Raw genomic sequence first — 23,406 nt, forward strand, 5'->3', positions numbered from 1 at the left:
ATATACAAAGTATATTAATACATTTCTGAATAATAAAATAAAATAAGATAATAACAACAATAATTTAATTAAAATAAAAATATTTTTATAATTACTCAAAATAATGAAATCATTATTTTTTTTAAATAAAAAGTAATACAAATACTAATTTTAATAATAATATTATTATATGTAAATGTGTTTTTGTGTGTGTTATCATGTATGCTTTCTGGTATTATGAGTCCTAATGCTGTTGTGGGGTTTTTGTTGATCATTTTCACCTTTAGCTGCCTGAAGGTTGTTCAGTAGCTGATGTTTTACCCAGCATCCCTCACATGTCCTGCTGTACCGTGGACAGTCTCTATCTGCTGATGGGCCGGGAGCTGGAGGAGCTGGATGAAGTTCCCTCAGGAAACGTTCTGGGTTGGTCATTTGTTTTCTACAGTGTTCTTCTCACAGGTTCTGGATAGATTCGTTTTTTGGCGTTCTGCTTTTGGTTTATAGTAACAGAGATCTTTTACCTGTGATCGCACTTCTTGAAGACAAAGCTCTGTTTGTCGGGTAATATTCTTACTTGGTGTATTGCCTTACAGTACACGGTTTGGCTGAAGCACAGTTATAGCGATGCCATGAAATTCTGGTGCAGTTGTGCTCAAAATAATGTCTTTTCCACATAGTGGATTATTCTGTCTAAGAATTGGACACTTGGATAGGGAAAACCCATTGTTGTAAATGGAGCAGCTACAGTTTTGTGCTGTTTAAGGATGGGTGCATCTGGAATTGACCATGCTACAATAATAAACTAGCATTGGAAATCTCAAATAATGGCAGAGAAAGGACCAAGAAACAGGAAATTTGTTTGGATGTTCAGAATGTTTTAGTCCTCAGCACAGATTTTTTCCACATGTCAATGTCTTGTTGGTCCTGGAACATTATTTCTGACAACCAATCAGATTGTAAGGCCAGGTTAAGGACTGGGTTTGGTTTGCCTTGGGTTTGGATCGGGTTAGAATGTATCTTTTTGTTGTTTCAGAACCAACACAACATCCCTTAAGGCCTGTTCGCACCAAGGACGATCGATAACTAAATGTATACTGCTATAAAAAGGGCTATAAAGCCCTTATGTTTTATCCAGTTGATGATTGTTCAAAACCTTTAACAGCCAATCAGAATCCATCTTGCTTCCAAGAGTTAGAGCATCTAAATTAGTAGAAGACAAAACTGCAGTGCGCTTATAATTAATTAAGAGAATGTTATTGTGTATTGTGTGGATGGTAGTTATTGTTATAGTTACCTTTAATATTTGTTGTAATTGGTGTGACCTGGGCATTTAATCAGATTAATCTAAATGTGCAATGTATACAGTTCTTCTTGTGATATTTGCATCGCAGCTGCGTGGTACTTTGTAAATACTATGACACTTGGACGTTGAGTAAAGATCCACAGGTGTTCATTAAGTGTGTTTTCAAAGGGTCAGTCTGCATGGAGCATCCTGGGGTGCTTTGAACTAGCAATCTTCTTGTTAATAGCCCTGAGCTAAAAAGATAAACTTTTGGTTATTAAAAACAAAACGGGCAAGAAGCTACATGTCTCATAAGTCTTGTAAATGTCGCAGATGTAACTATCTGTGCACCAAAGCAATCCTATTTAGGCTCTGTTTCAAATCCTTAATTAGTTATTACAATGTTTCTAATTTTCTCTTCTGACATTGTCTATCAATTTAGATTAAGGATTTGAAACAGAGCGACCTCCAGTCTTCAGTGCCACCCGATCCATCAGAAATCATTTTAATATACTGATTTGCTGTGCAAGAAACATTTCTTCTTATTATAAAGGTTGAAAACATTCTGCTGCTTAATATTTTTGTGGAAATTGTGATATGTGTAGTTTTAGGATTCTTTGATGAATAGAAAGTAAAAAATAACAGCATTTATTGCAACAACATAAAAGTCCTTTCTGTTACTTTTAATCAAGTTAATGCATGCTTCTCTCACTTAAAATACTGTTTCAAAACCTTTTGAGCCCTAATGTATGCAGAGCATTCAAAATCAATCCTTTTTTCCTAATTTCGTCCCTTATTTTTAATTTAGTCTTAGTCAGCGTTTTTTGACAGTGGTGCAGTCTTGTCATCGTCTCATCTTAGCCATGAAAGAAAAAGGTCGTTGACGAACATATTTCGTCTCGTCTCGTCTGACGAAATTAACAGTATTTATGACAGGGGCGTCAAACTCAGTTTCTGGAGGGCCTGAGACCTGCAGAGTTCAGATTCAACCCGGGTCCAACACAAGCCGTGTAGTTTTCCAGTTAACCTGAAGGACTTGATTAGTTGGGTCAGGTGTGTTTAATTATTAGGATTGACTCTAAACTCTGCAAAGCTCCGGCCCTCCAGGAATTGAGTTTGACACCCCTGCCTTACGAGGTTTCCTTTCACTCAGGATGCTGCTTTGTAAGTCCAGCTGAATATGTAGACAGCAGATAGTAAGGCAACAGGATTTACTGTGGCCCCATAAACAGCAAGTGATGTGTTTTACAAAGAGAAGCCAATTCTTCTGGAAATCGTTTTGACTTCTAGACGTTGGTTGCCCTGGCAATTTTTCATCATCTCTGTTTTGTCTGTGTTTACAGTCACAAATGTTTCAGCACCAAACATGCATCAAAGTAGGACTAAAAATACCCTGAAGGCTTTTGCTCAAAACACTGAAGTTCATAATGAAGACTTGGTTCAACAATTCCTGATTTCCCCCCAAACAAACACAAATGATACACGCCTGTGGCTTCCTTCAGAAATCTGGTGAACTTTTGACACGGTCAGCTGGTGTCCTGTAGTCTTTAGGGTTCCTCTTGATGATGACTTGTTTTGTAGAAGCATCGGGTTAGCATGCATTCTCCTCCAGACATGGGGAGTTATGGTGCTCATATGGATCAGTCAAGTTCATAGTTTTTTTCAGTTTCAACAGCGATTCATTTATTCTCCTGGGATCCGTCAATTTATCTTCAGGTGCAGACCATATATGCTTCAATTTTAATACTTTATTTTTTGCAAGTCATAGTTTTAATGCACTTAAGGGATACAAGTTTAAATTCATTATAATAATAATAATAATAATAATAAAGATACAAACACGCGCACATACACATTTTATGTATATATATATATATATATATATATATATATATATGTATATGTGTGTGTGTATGTTTGTGTATAGCATAAAATGTTATGTATTTTTTTTATAATCATTCTGTTAATATTTATAATTGGTATGGTATTATAAATTATTTATTGTATTTGAATAAACAAATATGATATGATAAAATAAAAAATAATGTTAGAATTATTATTAATTATTGAAATATTATTAATTATTCAAATTATTTCCCCAACAGAAAAAAAATGAAAAAATCCTGTCAAGTTCTTATCATTCACATTAAAAACGTGTATAATATAACGTGTTTAATATAATCCATATATATAATTAAATATAATTAAATAATAACATTATTATTATCATTATTATTTAAATATAATATTATTAAATTATATATATATATATATATATATATATATATATATAAATAATAATAATTAATAATATTAAATATATAAATAATATTAAATTTAATAATATTATATTTATATAATAATAATAAAAATAATCTAGTTATGTACATAATTATGTCTTCATAAATGATGTACTAAATCAGGAAATAAATATTATATAAGTAAATTTTGTATTATTTTAAATAACAGTTGAGAAAGGTTATTGCAAAGTTATATAAAAAGTTATATGAAAGGTTATATATTATACTCTAATCACTATAATGATGTGAGTGGAACAAAATCCTAAAACATTTTTGTGTGTGTTGGGTCCCAGAAGGGTTAAAGTCTGTCATTCTCATTCTCATAAGCTCGCAGGCTTCATTTCTGAGTTGCGTCAGTGATACTTCACTAACCGCTGGTTCACAAACATTCCTAAACAACAGAGTCAGACTGCAGCGTTTATCATCTGCTGTGGGCTTCACCTCAGTGCTAAAGAGGCGCTCTGGCTCCTCATCTAACAGTGCAAGGGCTGTGTGATTCTCATCCAGGACTCCCATAGATCTGAGTCAGTGTCCAGATCGAATCAAGAGCAATTAAGTCTAATGTATGATTCCCAGCGTTCCTAGCGTCATAGAAGTGTGTGTGATGCTCTGATGAGACTTCATTTCCATTCCTCATTCCTCAGTCACCTCTTTAATGCACATTCTACCCTTGTTTTTGTTTGTGTGCTCTAATGTGAAATTGGACTGACAAAACAATCAGATATTTATATATTTTGATTGATTTAGTCTTTGATAATTTAGTTTAGAGGTGCCCAAATCAGGGCCCATGATGACCTTTGATTTGATAGATATTTTTAGTGTGTGTGTGTGTGTGTGTGTGTGTGTATGTATGTGTGTATGTATGTATGTGTGTATGTATGTATGTATGTATGTATGTATGTATGTATGTATGTATGTATGTGTTCATTTTCGTTGTTCTAGTTTTGTTTGTGTGCAGTCCCCCCCCCCCCCCCCATGTTCTGTTTTTGTTAATTCAGGGTTCATTTTAAGATAATTACTTTTACAAGCATATTTGCTAGAAATAATTTGACAATGATAGTTGTTTTGTGCTTTATTGCTATAGTCAGAAACTATTGATGTTTGGAGCATCAGGTTTTGTTGACATGAAAGCGTATAATAAATGTATCAAATGCCAAGCTTACATTTTGACATTTAGATTTTTTTTTTTTTTTTTTATAACCCTTTTATTCGATACCATTTTAAATGTTTAGATGCACCACAAAGGCTTGACATTGCTCGGGTCTCTCTCCGGTTTGCATGGCAGTACATTGACCCACTGCCCAGTCCTTGTTTATTTTATGAGATTTTAATAAATTATGAAGGAGGGGTGCATTAATGTATCGACATGTTAGTCTGATGCTAGCTCAAGAGTGGAGCGCAGGCGCTTGTCAATAAAACACTACGCAGCTGAGTGGACATTAGTTCATAATTCACTTTGTGCATCAGTCCCCCAAACAGCCCTAACCAGATTTGAATTGTCTTAGTGAGCGCTCACATGGATCAATGGTAATGGAGATGGAGGTGACATGTCTTAGCCTTCATTGCATTGTTTTATTGAGTAAACATTGCAGTCAACGACTTTAATTTTGAGGGGATGTTGATTGTAGATTAGCCTATATTCCTGCTTGATTGGGCTCATTTTTGCAGCGAGGTGTGGAGGAGTTCAAATGCAAGAAAGCCTTTAGATGTGGATGAAAGATTTGTCCTTAAACCACATGACAGGTTAAAAGCAGCGTTTGACCTGGCGCTCGGCTGACTGGACCCCCCTAAAGACAAAACTCAAAGCAGACGCTCTGTCAAAAACAGGCCCGCTCCACTCGCCACATCACACGCACACGGCTTAGTGCTGTCATACCGCCCTGAAACCAAGCCAAAGAGAAGAGCGGATGAAAGATAGAGCAGGAATAATCGGGGACAAACAATCGCTTTCTCTGTTGTGTGGCTTACCATCTGCTGAAACTCCACAGAAACAGGAAATGAGGAATTTCACAGTGCCTCTGTCTTGAACAGAGCGTTTAGAGACTGGCTTCCTTAAATTCATGAGTGTGAATTTGAACTGAATTCCCATAGGATTGTAATGACAGGACTGAACTTTACTCGGCGAAGGAATTTCAGTAGACGAACACAATAACACGAGCGAGAACCGATTGAACTTTTTATCCAAAAATGAAAAAATGGGTCACCATTTACTCACCCTCAAGTTGTTCCGAATCTATAAGATCTGACCCTAACACAAAAGAAGGTATTTTGAAGAATGCATGGAGCCAAACAGTTGACGGTAGCCATTGACTTCCATAGTACCTTTTAAGTTTTCCATCTTGTAAAAATGATCTTGTTATGTGGTTTGGCTCCATTTTCAAGACCTTGGGGTAATTCTATTCCAAAACAATAAAATTAATTTATTTAGTTGAGTTTGAATGTTAGTTACCATGCTGGACCATGCTGATTATTGGCCTTTTTATTATCATTACCGTATTTTCCGGACTATATGTCGCACTTTTTTTCATAGTTTAGCTGGTCCTGCGACTTATAGTCAGGTGCGACTTTTTTATCAAAATGAATTTGACATGAACTGAGAGAAATGATCCAAGAGAAAACATTACCGTCTCCAGCCATGAGAGGGCGCTCTACGCTGCCCTAGCGCCCTCTAGTGGCTGTAGATGGTAATGTTTTCTCTTGGTTCTTTGTTCTAAATAAATGCGACTTGTAGTCCAATGTGACTTATATATGTTTTTTTCCTCGTCATGACGTATTTTTGGACTGATGCAACTTATACTCAGGTGCGACTTATAGTCCGAAAAATACGGTATAATAAAATTTTAAATTGTGGACGCTTGTTTCTACCGCAGTTTTAACCACATATTACTTTTGCTCTCATCTGATTCAATCCGATAGCGTAAAGTACTTTAAAAAATTAATATCTCCCTATATTTCTTACAGTGCATTATAATTCTTTGATGCCAAAACTCACAATGTTTTTGTGACACTGAAAAAAAAGCTATTGATTTTATATTAATAAACAAATACATTTTTATTTTTTTTACATTTACGACTGCTTAGTTTAGAATTGTAATATACATTTTTATATTAATTCATATTGAAAAGTTGTGTATTTTATTAAAGCTGAAGTATTAGTTTTATTCATTTCGGCAGCTGTGTGTACTTAAATGGCATCGTATTTATATGTAAACATAATTGTAACTCCTATGTAGGTGTGTGTTACCGGTGTCTGAGAGAAGAAGATCGCTCTTTGTGTTTGAATATCACAGCGCAGACAGACGGAGTCACAGTATCTTTCGTCGGAACATCCTGTCGCCTCTCTCATCAGGAATATCAGCACAATGATTCGCATTTATATAAAATGACGTCATTCATTCCTGTGGCCTTTCCCCCGCTGTAATTCATAACGGCGCACACATGCAGCAGAGCTTGTCTAGCGAACCATCCTTTCCCACTTCAAAGCCTCCCTCCCGCCTTTGTTCCTTTCTCAAACAGGAAATCCAATTATTAAATCCTCATAAAATATGTGAAAGTCCCCCCCCCCCCCCCACCCCCAACCACAATGATCAAGTGTAGTAACCTTAAGAGCAAATATTGAATTTCTGTAATGGAGATGAAGTCATTAATTATGGAGCGATCTCACTCTCGCAGACTCCCACATTTATTTATGCTTTCTCGAGAAGCTCTTTATGATATTTGATATTTGAATGGGATTTTGCCGATGCCTGTGGTTGTTTTATCATTTCATGCCATTCCTTTGTGTGAAGCGTTTATTTGGCACCACATGGAGATTTTTGTTTTATTTTTTATTTTTTTGGTTTGGGAAAATCTTACTTTCCTTTTCTTATCTTTGTGTGTGTGTGTGCGTGCGTGTGTGTGTGTGATTTAATGCTTCCTGTATTCAAAATCATTGGTTAAATCATTTTAATCTCATTTAGAACTGTTTAAATTTATTGTACAGTATTGTTTAAAATGTATATTTCTGTCTGTAAAATCTGGTTTTAAACTATGAATGTGCTACAGTTAAACTAATGAAACATTTTTCTTGGCCCAAGTTGCTTTTTACATTTTTTAGCAAAAATATGTGTGCTGCTTCTCTATGATGTTCTGGTCTCTAGATATGGCTTTTGGTTTTACTATCCACTAAGTGAGAATTTAATGTTTGGCCGCTTAAAATGTAGTAGCACACACATGCTTCGAGGAATCATTTGTTTCACAACAAAGTTTGGTTTAAGTACTGTGGTTTAGATTTTGGGGTTTGTAAAAAAAAATCCAAACCCTGTGTATGAGCAATAATAATAGTGATGATTGCCATATTTATTTAGCTGATTATTTATAATAGCAATAAGATACTTTAAAAGTAGCTGCATGCAGATGATTTGAGGTATCATTCATTTCACAACAAAGTTTAATACTTTGATTTTAAGTACCATGGTTTAAGTTTAGTTCTGTAAAAAAAAACTAAAAAAACAATCCACTGTATGAACATTAATAATAGTGATGATAAATCACTGCACTACTTCTTCTGGCTTGTTGCTTTAAAGGAATAGTTCACCCAAAAATATTAATTTGCTAAAAAATAAAAGGTGTAGATGAGTTTGTTTCTTCATCTGAACAGATTTGGAGAAATGTAGAAATGCATCACTTGCTCACCAATGGATCCTCTGCAGTGGATGGGTGCCGTCAGAACAGCTGATAAAAACATCTCAATAATCTACACCACTCAAGTCCATCCATTAATGTACTGTGAAGTGAAAAGATGTGTATCTGTGAGAAATTAATCCATAATAATGCTTACTCCAGTGAAGAAAGTCTATCCCCTGTTGTCCATTTTAATTGACTAACATGTTTTTTTGGACTGTTTTTTTTCTCGTAGATGGTGCTTGATCTGTGCATATTTCTCCCCTGATTCAGACAAGTTTACTTTTTCACTGGAGAAAAAAAATTATGGATAGAGGAAGTAACGTCCTAACGATGGATTTGTTTCTTACAAACATGCAGCTTCTCACTTCACAAGACGTTAATCACTGGCCTTGAGTTGTTTAGACTCTCATTTGGTGATGGCACCCATTTGGATGAGCTAAATTTCTCCAAATCTGTTCTCATGAAGAAACAAACTCATCTTGAAAGCAGCAACCCCTCAAACATCTTATGGTCTTAGCAAGATGTTTATTACAGGCCTGTGGTACGGGAATGATTGTCTGTCAGTCAGCTCGCCGGGGGTTTTAGGATCTCGGGTAGGTCGCCTCGCTCTCTGGTTTAAAGACACAGCAGATGAGATGAATAATGCTGATTCATGGTGGCGAGCTTTGGGGAAACGTTTGTTTTACGCTACAGCGCGGGTGTGTGTGCGTGTTTACTCGTGTCTGGACGGCAGAGCTCTGAGTAACTGGGATTACGGCTTGATTCCCGCCTCGACAGGCTCCCTCGGTTATATACAAACTCCAATCAGGGCGACCACAGATGTGGCGTTTCGTCGGGTGTTTCAGCGACTGGGCAGATGTAGGACATTTGCTTTGTGCATTTTGAAGTATGCTGGTGGGGAGCGGTAGGGATGGGGCCAACAAAAAAACTAGTCAGTTGTTATTTATCTAGACTTTTTAGCTTTAACGATTTAGCAGCATTGCTTTAAAGAGGATGAACTGAAAGATTGAAAGTTCTCCAAGTAAAGTGTCTTTGTACTGTTTTGGGTAATTATACTTCTTCAACCAACACGGTTCAATCTCAAGAGAGAAATGTGTCAAAAAATAAATAAATGAACAGACAAAAATACTGTATTTGACAAATTTAATCACTAAACAACTTTACACAAATATTATGGCTTTAACTCAACAACAGTTATTATTATATTTAAATGATTTATTTAAATAATTATATAATATTTAATAATATATTTAGTTTTAATATTTATCATACATAAAATAAGTATAGAAACATACTTTTAACAAAATATCTATATAATATAAATTATAGTATATATTATGAATTAAGAATTATATAACAATAATAATAATGATAATATAATAATAATAATAATAATAATAGAAAGGAGAATCAAACTATGTATAGTAATTTGTAGTAATTTTAATGAAGAAAATAAATATAAAAATATATATCTATGTATTGTAAAAAGCTATATACAAATAAAACAAAATGATTTTTTTTTAAAACGTAATAATATTGTATACATCTTATATAAGGATTAATGTTGCTGCCACAGCTATTGTTATTTATTGTAATTATAATACATATGTTTTTTTTTTTTTTTATCAAACGTAATATAAATTAGCACTATCAAATAAGATTTGTTCGTTTGTTCATTAAGTAATTAATTCATTTTCCTCAAAAAGCACCACCATAATCTTCATAGTCTTTTTTGTTGTTATTTGATTATGATGGTTTTGTACAAAGCTATACTTGTTTTTCCTGCTTATTTGTGGATCTGTTAGATAGTCTTATAAAGGACTGTGTGAACTGTTCTTTTTTTTTTAAAGATTTCTTTTTTAAGATTAAGCTGTCAACATATCAATGGTTAAACATTTCTTGAAACTCCTTTACTTACATGTGTTTACATGTACATTTCCTTTATGGACGCTCCTTTTAAAGTACAATTACACAAGGTGAGACTAGTTGATTAGTTTTTTTGAGCACTGGTAAGTGGATATTTTGTGTGCGTGTGAGAGAGAGAGAGAGAGAGATTCACTGACTCATCACTCTGGTGTCAAATCAAGCATGACACACTTTTTCTGTCACCTAAACATCCCCTCTCTGCTGTCCTTCAATTTATTGACCGTTTTTCACTTCTGTGTTCTTCATGTCATCACCCACACACCCTGTTTTTCCCCTCTTTCCTCTAGCGTGACCTAGATTTTTTAACTTGGCGAGGTCTCGCCAGGTTGTGTTGTTACCATCAATGGTTCTGTATTAGAAAATTTGTTTTGGTAGGGGAAAAAAAAAAAGTTGGCCATTTTTCCTGTTTTGCAGCTGCCTGTGAATTTGACAGATGGAATGTGTGTATTCGGGCCACCGTCGCCCTTGTTTTTCTGTTCTCGGCTCAAAATGTCTTTTCTCTGGCAGTTTGTCCTCCTCAAGGCCTTGGAGAAAACATTGTGATCTTCACCCAGAGATGCTGATTCACAGTATTTCATATCCAGATGAACGTTGTCCACAATGCTGCAGTACAATTGGCTTTCATTATTGGCATTGATGGTTCAGTGAAGAGCCACATTAGGTTCCTCAAAGAACATTTCAGTGAATATTAGTCTGAAGAACATTTTATAATCTAAAGAACCTTGTTTTTTACAATATAAAGAACCTTTCAATAAGAAAAATGCACATTTTTGGTCCTGTATTAACTTTCCAATGTAAAATCTTGGTCCTGAAACAGAAGTGTCCTTGTGCAGGTTGATTGGATGTCTTTCTTTGTTGTCCTCGGTTCCTCCGGTAGCTTTTCTCCTCTCTGCTCGTTCCAGTAGATGGCGTTAAAGAGACAAACTGTCTGACTAGATGCTCTGACCCCATGTCCTGTCAGATAAAGGGCTCACGGTGGCAGTGCGTCTGAAAACATCTCCTGAAGTTCAGCTTCGTCTGCGTCTAGGGACCGCTCTGCAGACACAATCTCTCGTCCCATATGAAAGTTTAATAAGGGATCTTAATGGTTAAATCTCATTAAACCTGTCAGGAACATATCTGGGGTCATGTTTCATTTCAGAATGAAAAGAAAAATGTAAAGGTTTATTTTTGTTTGTGACTTTATTTTTAGGACAATCAAACTCAATTTCTCATTATGTTAAAAAGATCTTCTCATTACTGTAAGAAGTCTATTTTTTCATAATTAGGAATTGTAAATAAAAATAGATTTTATTTTTATATAAAATAAAAATGTTCATATGAAACATAGCAGTAATAATAATAATAATAATAATGTTTGTTTTTTTAATTTATATGTATCATAAAGCTGCAATTCCAGTCGATTTGAGAATCATGATGATTTTATACGATAAAAGGTTATAGTTTTGGCTATTTATTTGCTGAGGATCTTAATTATTTTTATTTAGTCATTTATTAAATATTTTTTATTACAATTTAATTTATCTTAATTTCATTAGATGATCATTTATTTGACAGAAATACCATTAAATACTGTTACATTAAATATATTTTAGGAATATTTTGAATAAAAAATGATATATATTTTTTTATTTAAATATAGTTTTATTATTATTATTGATGTTAATATTATTGTAGCATCAGTTAAAGGCTATACAATAAATTCTATTATGTACTGTGTAAATTCACAACTTAAATATTTTTTTTCTTTTTGAACAAATTGTGATGGTCGTAGAAAAACAAAAGCTTGGGTGAAATATGACTCGGACATGTTCTTCACATGGTTTATGAGATTCACGTTATAATAGCTCAACATAAAAGAGCAGTTCAACCCAAACATCTTGAGAAACACTGATGCGTTTTATACAAAGGGAAACTCGTCAGTTCACCTGAGATACATGAGGATGTCTGGAGTCTTGTCTGTGTTCCAGTCCAGTATGTTTGGCAGTGTTTCTATGAGGAATCGAGAGCGAGTGACACAATGAGAAGGTTCTGGAAGCTGCACACGCCTCACAGATGTGAATGCCATTAACTGGGCTGATGTGCTGAGTGCGCTGATTTCAGTCTTCACTTCACCACATGTCTTACAGTGCTGGGCCTTGACCAGTTCAGACAGAGGCATAAAATGTTCCACTGGCTGCACAAACACACATATCTGATTGTTGCGAACACACATTTGGCCCTGAAACCTGTTTGAAGAGCCATTTACAATGTAATGACTCTGCCAAAACCAAAGATGTATATGTTAACATAAATTAAAGCAGTAGTTCAGCCAAAAATGAACATTTGCCAAAACCTTACTCACACTCATTTTACATTGCCTGATATTTTCCAGGTTTTCTTTGACTGTAAGAACCCTGCAAAATGTTTAAATACAATATTTAAAGTTAAATATATATTTAACAACCATATGTATATGTATGTATGTATATATGTGTGTGTGTGTGTGTGTGTGTGTGTGTGTGTGTACTCACCCTCAGACCATCCAAGATGTAAATTAGTTTGTTTTTCATCAGAACAGATTTGGAGAAATGTATCACTGCATCACTTGCTCACCACTGGATCCTCTGCAGTGAATGGGTGCCGTCAGAATGAGAGTCCAAACAGCTGATAAAAACAACACAATAATCCACAAGTAATCCACACCACTCCAGTCCATCAGCTAACATCTTGTGAAGTGAAAAGCTGCATGTTTGGAACAAATCTATCATTAAGACGTTTTTAACTTCAAACTAAAGTTAAAATACGAGTTCATGTTCCACAATACTGCTTTATCCATGGAAAACTGCTTTTCACTTCACAAGATGTTAACCGATGGACTGGAGTGGTGTGGATTACTTGTGATTTATCAGCTGTTTGGACTCTCATTCTGACGGCACCCATTCACTGCAGTGGATCCAGTGGGGAGCAAGTGATGAAATGCTACATTTCCCCAAATCTATTCTGATGAAGAAACAAACTCATCTACATCTTGGATGGTCTGAGGGTGAGTACACACACACACACAGATATATATATATTAAACTTCTTGGTCCTTACAGTCAAAGAACACCTGGAAATATCAGGCAATGTAAAATGAATAAATGGAAATCATCCATGGGATGATTCAAAGAAAAGAAATTCCTATCCAGGAATCATGAACGACTGGAAAATACATAAAAAATGCATTGGTCAAAAGGTGTTGGCACCCTGTTTAAAGTCTGTTCAAGATTCTTTTCCCCTGTTGGATCTTTTAAGAGCTCTTTTTCTGCCAAACCAAGTAGACATATGACTTAATATCCGAACAAATCAATGGGGAAAACTGGAAACAACACATGCTCCGACACGCACACGCACTTATTGTGGTTGTGACATCTATGCTCTTTCTATTGTTTGTGTTTGTTTGCACGGCTGGGTTTGACAAGCACATTGTGTTAATGATTCATTGGATTAAGTCTTACGAGTCTTTCTGTTAATAATCACTGCAGGCTTCATGTTAATTATGTTCATAATTACCTTCATACTGTACATTACAAACATTTAGTTATTACTACTGAGGGTTTTGTATCTTTGAAATGTTTGTGCTTCATTACAGGCTAGCTTTTCTCCTAACTAGGGCCCAGGGGGAATCTGCTAACTTTTTAAAAAAAGATTATTTTGCTTGCCAGAGCAACATTTTCAAAGTGCATCAAGGCAATTTGACTGTTTTTTTTGTATTATTTTTTCTGTTGTGGAGCAAGCAAGAGATCGAAGTGCCAAGAGGCTTCTGGGAAACATAGACCTTCTATTTATAACCCGAACAATTTGGAGTCATAAAATCGTTCATCAAGAAAGATGTCCTAGCTCTATTTCCCAGTAACGCTGGGGAAAACCGGTTTTATTTGCTGGTCATGCGGTCTTGCAATTCAGAGGTCATTTGCTGTTGCGTTCATTCATGTTGAAATAAGTGTGTAGCTGTTAATTAGTCAGTCGACACCAGATTTTTATTACCTCTCAGTGGCTCTAGAGATCATTCAGCCTCTAAATGATTTTCCAGGATAATGCTGCGATCATTCACTGCAAAACTGTTGAAATTGGTGACCATAGAGATGGTTGCCAACACATTTTTGCATGTTAGGAGGACACTAATATACTTACAGATAAAATGCAGAGCTCAGATCTAGTTAGAGTGTTTCGGTAGTTATACAAACAGACATTTGTCAAGTAGAGTACCTGCAAACAAAAAGTGCTAGCCTCACATTTAAAGGGATAGTTCACCTCAAAATTAAAATGTTGTTATTCCAAACCTGTATAAGTCTCTTTCTTCTGTTGAACACAGAATAATATATTTTGAAGAATGTTGGTAACCAAACAGTTGCCGGTAGCTGTTGACTTCCATAGTCTGAAATAAAAAAATACTGTGGAAATCAATGGCTTTGGTTGGAAACCCTTCAGGTTTGGAACAAAAGGAGGTTTTGTGTGTGTGTGTGTGTGTTTGTGTGTGTGCGCGTGTAATCTAAAAATTATTTGCCTTATAAAAATGATGGGTAATTTGTAGGGTTGCAGAATATTTCCTCATGGTGTTATTTTTATTGTGTATGTTAGTTTTAAAGTTATGCACACATTAAAATGCTCAGTTAGTCTGTAATGGCTACTCGACCTCTATGCTCGGTTTGGCCTTGTGTTTTTTAGAGAGGCTCATGCCCTGGTGCTCCACTGAGTTCCCATTGTCTGGTTGACTGAGCATTACTAATTGCAGGTTATCCTTCTGTCTCTGGATGAAGACATCGGTAACGAACTCTTTGATAGCGGTTAATTAGCTTATTAGCAACTCGCTAAGTACTGCATCGCCAGTCAGAACCAGAAAGTTGCAATGTTTGAAAGAACCTACACAAGTCAACGTTTTTGCTGAGCACGACGTCAAGAACACTTGTTAATGAATTCGCTGTCGCCATACGTTTTGGATGTACACTTAAATTATGAAGGAAATAACATCACACTGGCAAAATTATAGTAATTTACGTGGTTTGAGCTCTCAATTTGTCAGTAATGGCTGCTTTGTTGTGAGAGTCTGAAGGAAGCTAAATTTAGCTCTTTTGTTCAGCGTCCGTGCAGAAGTAAGAGAGGCTCATGGCTCAGAAACATGGCGGGGTGGCTCATAAGTGCTGCCATCCCTCTGGGTTTCCCATAATAGCTGGAGGTTTTAATAGGCGAGAGTGCAGCTGCAAGCGCGCGGCTCTGTTTGCTCAAGCCAGAATGGTTTTCTAGGAGCTGTGCCAGCTTGCAGGGGGCAGCCTGGACCCCGCTCACTCAGATGCCAGTGCCAGCTCTAGGAACCTGTCTGTTACTGGATTTCGTTTCTTAATTTGTTCGTTATTTCTGTCTCTCTCTTTCACAAAGACAGTTGCTTGAAGCTGGTTCAAGTTTTTCTTTCACCCGAGGTCAAAAACAGGGAATACTGACACTTCGTGCTACTGACAGTCTTTCTTCCATCTTTCCAGTCCATACTTCGTTCTGTCCATCTTTCCTTTTTTTGTCACCCATCATCCATCTATCCTTGCTTTCTTCATTTCTTCTTTCATTCCTTTTCTTTCTTTCCTTTCCTCCACTATCCATCTGTTCATTAATTCATTCAGTCAGTCTTTTCATTTCTTTATTTTCTTCCATCCATCATCTTCATCTATCCATCCATCATCATCTGTCTGTCTTTCTGTCCATCCGTCCATCCATCCATCTGTCCATCCATCCATCATCATCTGTTTGTCCATCCATCATCAATCATGAGTTGTTTGTCCATCCATCCATCCATCATCAATCCTCCATCCATGCACCCATCCATCCTTCCATCTATCATCAATCGTCCATCCATCCACCCATCCATCCATCATCCATCCTTCCATCTATCATCAATCGTCCATCCATCCATCCATCCACCCATCCATCCATCCATCCATCTATCATCAATCGTCCATCCATCCATCAATCATGATCTGTTTGTCTATCCATCCATCCATCCCTTCTCCTTATTTCTTTCATTCATCACCATTCCTTCATTCCATTTTTCTCTTTTTCCCTTCCTTCCTATTCTTACATCCTTACATCATCCATACTTCCTTCCATCCATTTGTCCATATGTCTTTTTTTCCTCATCAGAATCAGAAAGAGTTGTATTTCCAAGTGTGTTTACACACAAAAGGAATTTGTCTTGGTGTCAGGATCTTCTGGTACAGAAAGTACAAACATAGTGCAGAGATATACATATAATTGAAGGGAATAAAAACACTAATAAATAAGAGAATATACAATAAATTATAAATAACAATATAGTCATAAAATATAAAGAAAAATACATTTTCAATAGACATTTTCGTCCATTCTTATTTTCTCCCTTTTTCATTCATTCATTCATTCATTCATTCATTCATTCATTGATTCAGTCATTTCATTCCTTTCTTTCCTTTTGTCCATCTTGCTTCACTTCTCCTTTCCTTTCTTCCATCTCTGTTCTTCCCTCTTCTTTTCCTCCCACACTTCTGTACTTGAGCTCTATTGTTAGACTTCCCCAGGTCTCAGATATGAGAGTCGGCTGTATATTTATAAATCCAGACAGCAGCAGGAATCAAAACATTGCTTCTTTTTTTCCAATCATTTTTCATGTCTGGTTTTGATGAAGGTTTCATTAGGGCCCGTCATGTCCACCGTTTACTGGTGAAACATTATAATGGCATCTTGTTTTCATTTAGAAATGTATGTACAAAAGCAGCTTCAGTCAAGGGTCAAGTACCATCCTGTTCGTACAATCATGAGATTGGTTACATTTAAACAGAAGCAGTGCTAATGTTTCTACTTTGAAGCTTCTCAGAATTTAATAATCTAATCTAATAGGAAGTATTTATGCTCAAATTGGCTACATTGAAGCTTTTAAGAAGGCTGTTTGCTGTGGAGCATACCTACTGTAAATCACAGGGGCCAAAATGAATCAGTCAATTATTCTTTGAACTGGTAGCCGTCTGAGAATCATCTGAATGAACTGATTCACAATAATGACTTGAACTTTTATTTAGGGCCGTTTATTTAATAATTTACTCGGGTAATTACAGCAATGTAACCTTTTGGTAGTATCTTATCTTTTAAAATACACTAAAGCTTTTTCATGTTCATGCTTTAAAGTCTCTTATTCTCACCAAGATTACATTTATTTGACCAAAAAGGGATAAAAGCAGTAGAATTGTGAAATATTATTAACATTAGTTCAAATTTATATTTGAATTAGGGCCGGGACTCGATTAAAAAAATTGATCTAATTAATTAGAGGCTTTGTAATTAATTAATCGAAATTAATCGCATTTTAATCGCATATAAATATTTGAACTGAGAACAGTGAGAAGTAATTTTTTTCACATGGATTTATAGTATACCATTGAATAATGACTGAATACATAAGCTTAAGCAACAAAATATTGTTAATTTTTGTTCAACCAAGTCTAGCAGACCAGTGCAATTTTTGCCATGAAGTGTAGCAATAGCGTATTTAGAAACAATTTAGAAATAGTACATTTCAGAAATTCAGGAAGCTTATAGGTGCTGGAACCTTCTGTAAAGAGGTTTTTAAGTAAAACACAATACTGTCAATTACATTCAGAACATTGGAAACACTGACTATTAGAAAACATCTCTCTGTTGCTTCAGAGGCCATAACATACTAAGTCCAACTCTCAATAACCTTGGCCAAAACAATAAAGAGTTCAACATAAACTGCCAGTTGCACCAACAAAATAATACATAGTTCACGTCCACGCTAGCTGCTATATGTTTTGCGTTGAGATGATACTTGAGGCTCGTCGATGTGCTGCAGTGATATGCGAACGCTAGTTGGTGCTCGAGTATAATCGGTCCGCAGAAACGCATCCAGTGAGAAACGTTCTGCGGTGCAAAAATACGTTATTAAAAATGCGGGAATTTTTTTTTGTGTAATTAATTAATCTTAGTTAACGCGTTATTTTTTGTGTAATTAATTAATCTCAATTAACGCGTTAAAGTCCCGGCCCTAATTTGAATATATTTTTCAATGTCATTTATGAATTTTCAGCATCATTACTCCAGGCTTCAGAGTCACATGATCTGTCAGAAATCATTCTAAAATGCTGATTTGCCTCCGATGCTTTTTTTTTTGTTTGTTTCAGGGTTCTTTTATTTATAGGAAGTTCAAAAGAGCAGCATTTATTTGAAAAAAGAATATTTTGTAACATTACAAATGTCTTTGCTGTCACTTTTGATCATTTTAATGCTTCCACGCTAAATAAAAGGTTTCATTTCTTTCAAATAAATAAAGTAAGTATATTTTTTATGTAATCAGAGCAGTATTTTCATGCTCAGGCAGAATTGATCCAGCATTGATTCAGAACTCTGAGGTTCAGTTTAGTTCGATATTATGATCTTTTCATGCCCTTGACTGGTAAGAAGTTCCATCATCTTGGTTATGATAACTAATAATTTATAGTTCATCCCGCAATAACCCCAAACCCATCTCCTCTTCCGTCGCATCTTCCCAGGAGCGTCATTCCATCCGTCTTTCGGTATTAAAAAAACAAGGGTTAGCAGAAATCTGAGTCTTCAAAGACGGGCAGTGGAGACGACCAGCTCAGCACAGACTGTCACGGTCGCCCCCCACTGCTTTGTGGATTAGCCCGTCTTTCTGAGATTGTTCACAAATCTTCCCCCTCTTAATCTGCTGCTGGCTTTTCAAAGCGTCTGCCCGTCAAATCAGGACGGTTCCGCAATCTCTTGTTTCCACGGGTCTTTGATAGACACAGATGGTGTATTTAAAGCAATACAGAGTGAGATTAAGATATGAAATATGATTTTATTAGCAGCGTGTAGTTTCAGCCTTGGTTGTTAAATGGTAACCCCTAGACACTTGTAGTGGGATTTGGGTAATAAATTGGCTTAGATGTCTGTGAGACATTGAGAACTGGTTTTCAATATTTTTGCGGGGTTGATGTTGGTAGACAGAATGTTCCGGATCCACAAGTCATGAATTTTGCATGTTGTTTGCTCTGGGAATGTTTAAAAAGTTTACTTTAAGGGAACAATATGATGTTCTAGACCCTAGGCATGCATGACTAGTTTCTGAAACTAGTTCTCTTCAGCCTCGAAACTTTTCAAAAGACTCCTGGTTTATAATTATGAGTACTCGTGAGGAAGCCTCAGACATGTGGAAGCAGTTGAGAAAAGCAAACAACACTGGGAGATCTGAATGTGTGGTGAGGCTGGCAGTGCCAGGGTAAGTACTGTTTATTTAATGCCCACCGGTTGCCATTTCTACAGGTCTGAAGCCCTTTGATCTCAGTCAACTGCCCTCTTTTATGCACACCTAAAAACTGAAATATTCTGGACATATTATTACCATTTTAAATAACTGTTTACTACTACAATATATTTTAAGCATTTTTTCTTGTGATCATTGATCATTACTCCAGTCTTCAGAGTCACACGATCCTTCAGAAATCATTCTAACATACTGATTTGCTCATCAAGAAACATTTCTTATTAATGTTTTAAAGTTGAAAACTTTGCTGCTTAATTGTGTGTGTGTGTGTGTGTGTGTGTGTGTGTGTTTGTGTGTCCACTTATGTATATAGCAGTTGTAGAACAAAGGCTCTTTTCAGAGCAGCATGATGGAAGTGACTCACTGAACACTGACCCCCCACAGCACCTGGACTGTGTGTATACAGGAGATACAGATGAATTTATGTGTTTTATTTGGGTTTAAACACTGCTCATGCTTGCTCAGCAGAACGTTTTGCATGCCCCCCAGACAGGATTGGTGTCATGGAGGTCTGTCTGAGCACATACGGATGATTTCACTGCTCTGCTGAGCGCTTATCTCCTCTGCATATTCTGTTCTCTCTCACACTCTCCCGATCTATTTAGAAAGTCTTTCAGGTGAATTACTGCAGAAGAGCGGCCCGCCTGCTCTCAGAAAGATTGTTGCGCTAGATGTGCTTCGTCATGATGTACAGTAGATTTACTGAACCATGTTAAAGGCTTTTGATGTGCGGGTTCTTCCTCTTTAGGTTCTTTCTTTTAAACACGCCACAGAATGGTTTGACGGCTAGATTTCTGACATATTTCCTATTTAAACAGAAAGTTAGGGCAGGATATATATATTGAAGCGTTCATTACTTATTTTTAAAATTCATTTAAGATTGAGATAAACATTTTATTTGACACATTTATATAACCCTGAATCTGGTCCATTCCATAGAGTGCATGTAAAATATATATTAATATAAAATGTGTGTGTGGGATCTAAATGTTTGAGTATATCTGTTTGCCAGTTAAAGTATAAAAAATCCTTCAAACAAAGAATCAACACCGCATAAGATATTAAGGTTTTCTATGAGTTTTTGTCAAAACTAATAAAGTAAAAATAAAGTTAATGTATAATTTTTATCTTTCCAGTATATGCAGATATTTAAACGTGAAAAAAATACAGAAAATTTTTGAATTTTTCTCTTTTTATACTATTAAATGTTTCCAAATAGAATAGAAAAGGTTTTTTTCATGCTCCTATGTGGACTTTATGTGAGGGTATGGCAGGATGTTGGGGTGTTTTTCAGAAGCTCAACCTCTTCACCTCACCTCTACCTCGCTCCAAACAATGTTCATACTGTTGCTCCCTCTACAGAATCCCTCACTTCCTCTACATGGCTGTTTCCTGTGGTGACGGCGGTCATATTGCCGCCACATGCTGCATGTCAAATCTGTTGCGAACATTTGAGGATGTATGTATGTCTCCCCATGTCCATCGTCTTTTTTTTTTTTTTAATTCTCTCTTTTTCTTGGTCGCTCGTATGTTGTGGAATAATTAGTGGTGATCTTTGGGGAAAAGAAAGTGTGTGTGTGTGTGTGTGTGTGTGTGTGTGTGTGTGTGTGTGTGTGTGTGTGTGTGTGTGTGCAGAAGACTAATGTAATATAATATTCAGTGTGTGTTTCTTGGCCAAAGGGCAAGTCTGTCTCGGCCCCTCATGATCCTCACATCCACAATCTGTTAAGTTTAGGAGAGGGACTTTCCACTGAGGGGACTTTCCATGGTGCTCTGAATGGAGCCAGAAAGAGCTCTTTTCCACGGCTCCATATGATCCCCCTGTAGAATAGCCAATGCTTCTGGATGCTTCTTTCCAAGCACAAGAACCTGGTCGATTTGGGTGTAAATTATCTTTAGAGAATTTTACTGAATTAATTTTTTTTTTAAAAAGGGAGTATGCCAGCATTTCAACAGCTTCTAAATTTGTAATCACCAGTTGAGTTTGTGTCATTAGTGGTGTTTGCTAAGTGCTGGAGTATAAAAAGCTGTTTTGATTTTATTTGCATGCAAAATACCACAGCACTTTCCCAGCACATGCTATGTGGTCATTAGAACATCTCAAATTTATACCAAAATAATAATATCTGAAAGTCTAAATATCACATGCAGCATTGCTTTAGTCTTTTTTTTTTTTTGTGGAAATCAAGACTTGATATATATATGACAATAAGCATAACAGAGTACTTAATGAAAGTTTGCTCCAGATTCTTCAACAAAATCTGCTAAGGCACTCAAGGAAAAAAATCCTCATCCTTTTGGAGCAAACTTCACCAAACTATCCACTTATGAGTCCAGCGCTGGCATAGCCATCTACTGGCACCAGTGGAATCTGTGTGTCTGCAGAAATCAGCCACAAGAGTCTGAGCTTCATCTCATGCCTGATCAACTCCCTGAAACTCAGGAGCAGTGCTGCACAGGTCCCAATATCACGGGTCTGATGCATTCACTGCTTTAAAGAAAAGTCTTACACATTTCATTATGACGGAACTCTAAAGAACAAAGCAACCATTTCTGATGTCATTTATTTCCTTTTTTAAGTTCTACATTGCTTTCGGGGCTAGTTGACACTATATAAATTTGAGGTTTTGAATCAAAAGGTCAAACACGCAAATGATTGTTTGTCTAGCTGTGGTTATGGTGGCGTTTTATATACAATGTTTTTTTTTTTTTTTTTTTTTTTGTCAAGACATTAAGGTGTTTTTTTTTTTAATAATAGACCTGCTCTGAGAAATATTCATTGGAATAAAAAAAGTGTCAACTAAGAGTTCTCTTACCATCTGATACAATCACTTTACTGTGGTACAGTACTTCACTGTGAGGGAGACTATATTTGAATGGGTTGATATATTATATGATGACTGAATATTACATTTGTTTAAGCAGTGTTTCCAGTTGTGGAATGAACATTGACGAAACAGAGATGGAAACGAAATGAAAAATGGTTGATTTGTTGGTCGTAATTGCTGTTTACTGCATTCATGACAGTATCTTTTATAATATCAGACTGGAAAGGGAAAATATTATAAATACCTTATTAATATCAAATGAATACCTCAGAGGGTGTCACAGAGACAGAATATGTTAAGTCAACGTTTTTCGAGCAGCTATCCATCAGTGCTGGAAACCCCAGTGATTAAAGCAGGTCTGACAGTCTCGACCGGGATTTAAAAAGAAACTAATTATATATACAATCCAGTTTTGTAGGCAGAATCTGTCCATTCTCTGTGGAAATCTTTCATCTCTTCTCTGAACGCGGGCCGCACTTGACATCGAAACACAAAGCTTGGTGCTTGTGCTGTAAACAACGAATGAAAGCGAAACCTTATTCATAAACTCTCGCCAATCACATCAACCTGCATCCTGATTCTAACCGCATCCATCTCATACAGGAAAAGCACAGAGAGGAGCAAAAGGAAGGGAGTGTTTGAGAGGAAGGCCTGGGATTCAGAGTCCAGCAGCGTTCGGCTCTAACAAGACAAACACAAAGACGGGTGGCCAGAAATCAATTATTTTTGAGAGCGTGGGAAGATGATGGTTATGCGTTAGCCTTGCTATTGAGGAGACGGGAGTGAGAGAGGTTTTAAAGTTCTGAAATTATTCAAATTAGGTTATTATTTTTCAGTGAATCATCTGACCTTTAAACACTTAAGAGTTTGACTTTGAATTGTGATTATTACCTGCAGCTATGCATGCCTTCTAACCTAGCAAATATCACCACTCTCATAATGATAAACTACTCTAAAAGTTTTGTTTTGTGTTTGAAAGAAGTCTCTTCTGCTTACCAAGGCTGCTTTATTTTATTACAAATAGAGTCAAAACTGGAATAATGTGAAATATTTTGTTATAATTTCAAAGAACTGCTTAATTTAATTTTATTTTGAAATGTA

The 23,406-nt window shown here is 36.0% G+C and overlaps 2 protein-coding genes across 4 annotated transcripts in view; one reads left to right on the forward strand and one right to left on the reverse strand.

Moving 5' to 3' along the window:
• The window catches only part of LOC128017369 (ferritin, heavy subunit-like), a 346,688-nt gene that overhangs the window by 237,618 nt on the left and 85,664 nt on the right, over window positions 1–23,406 (reverse strand). The window lies entirely within an intron of this gene.
• LOC128017361 (elongation factor-like GTPase 1) overlaps window positions 1–23,406 on the forward strand; it is an 82,406-nt gene that overhangs the window by 27,541 nt on the left and 31,459 nt on the right. For both annotated transcript variants that reach the window (XM_052602722.1, XM_052602723.1), the window contains exon 15: window positions 267–402. In XM_052602722.1, the coding sequence (XP_052458682.1) occupies window positions 267–402 (136 nt within the window). The remainder of the gene's footprint in view (window positions 1–266; window positions 403–23,406) is intronic.

The sequence above is a fragment of the Carassius gibelio genome, chromosome A7, assembly GCF_023724105.1.
Source record: "Carassius gibelio isolate Cgi1373 ecotype wild population from Czech Republic chromosome A7, carGib1.2-hapl.c, whole genome shotgun sequence".
Taxonomy (NCBI): Eukaryota; Metazoa; Chordata; class Actinopteri; order Cypriniformes; family Cyprinidae; genus Carassius; species Carassius gibelio.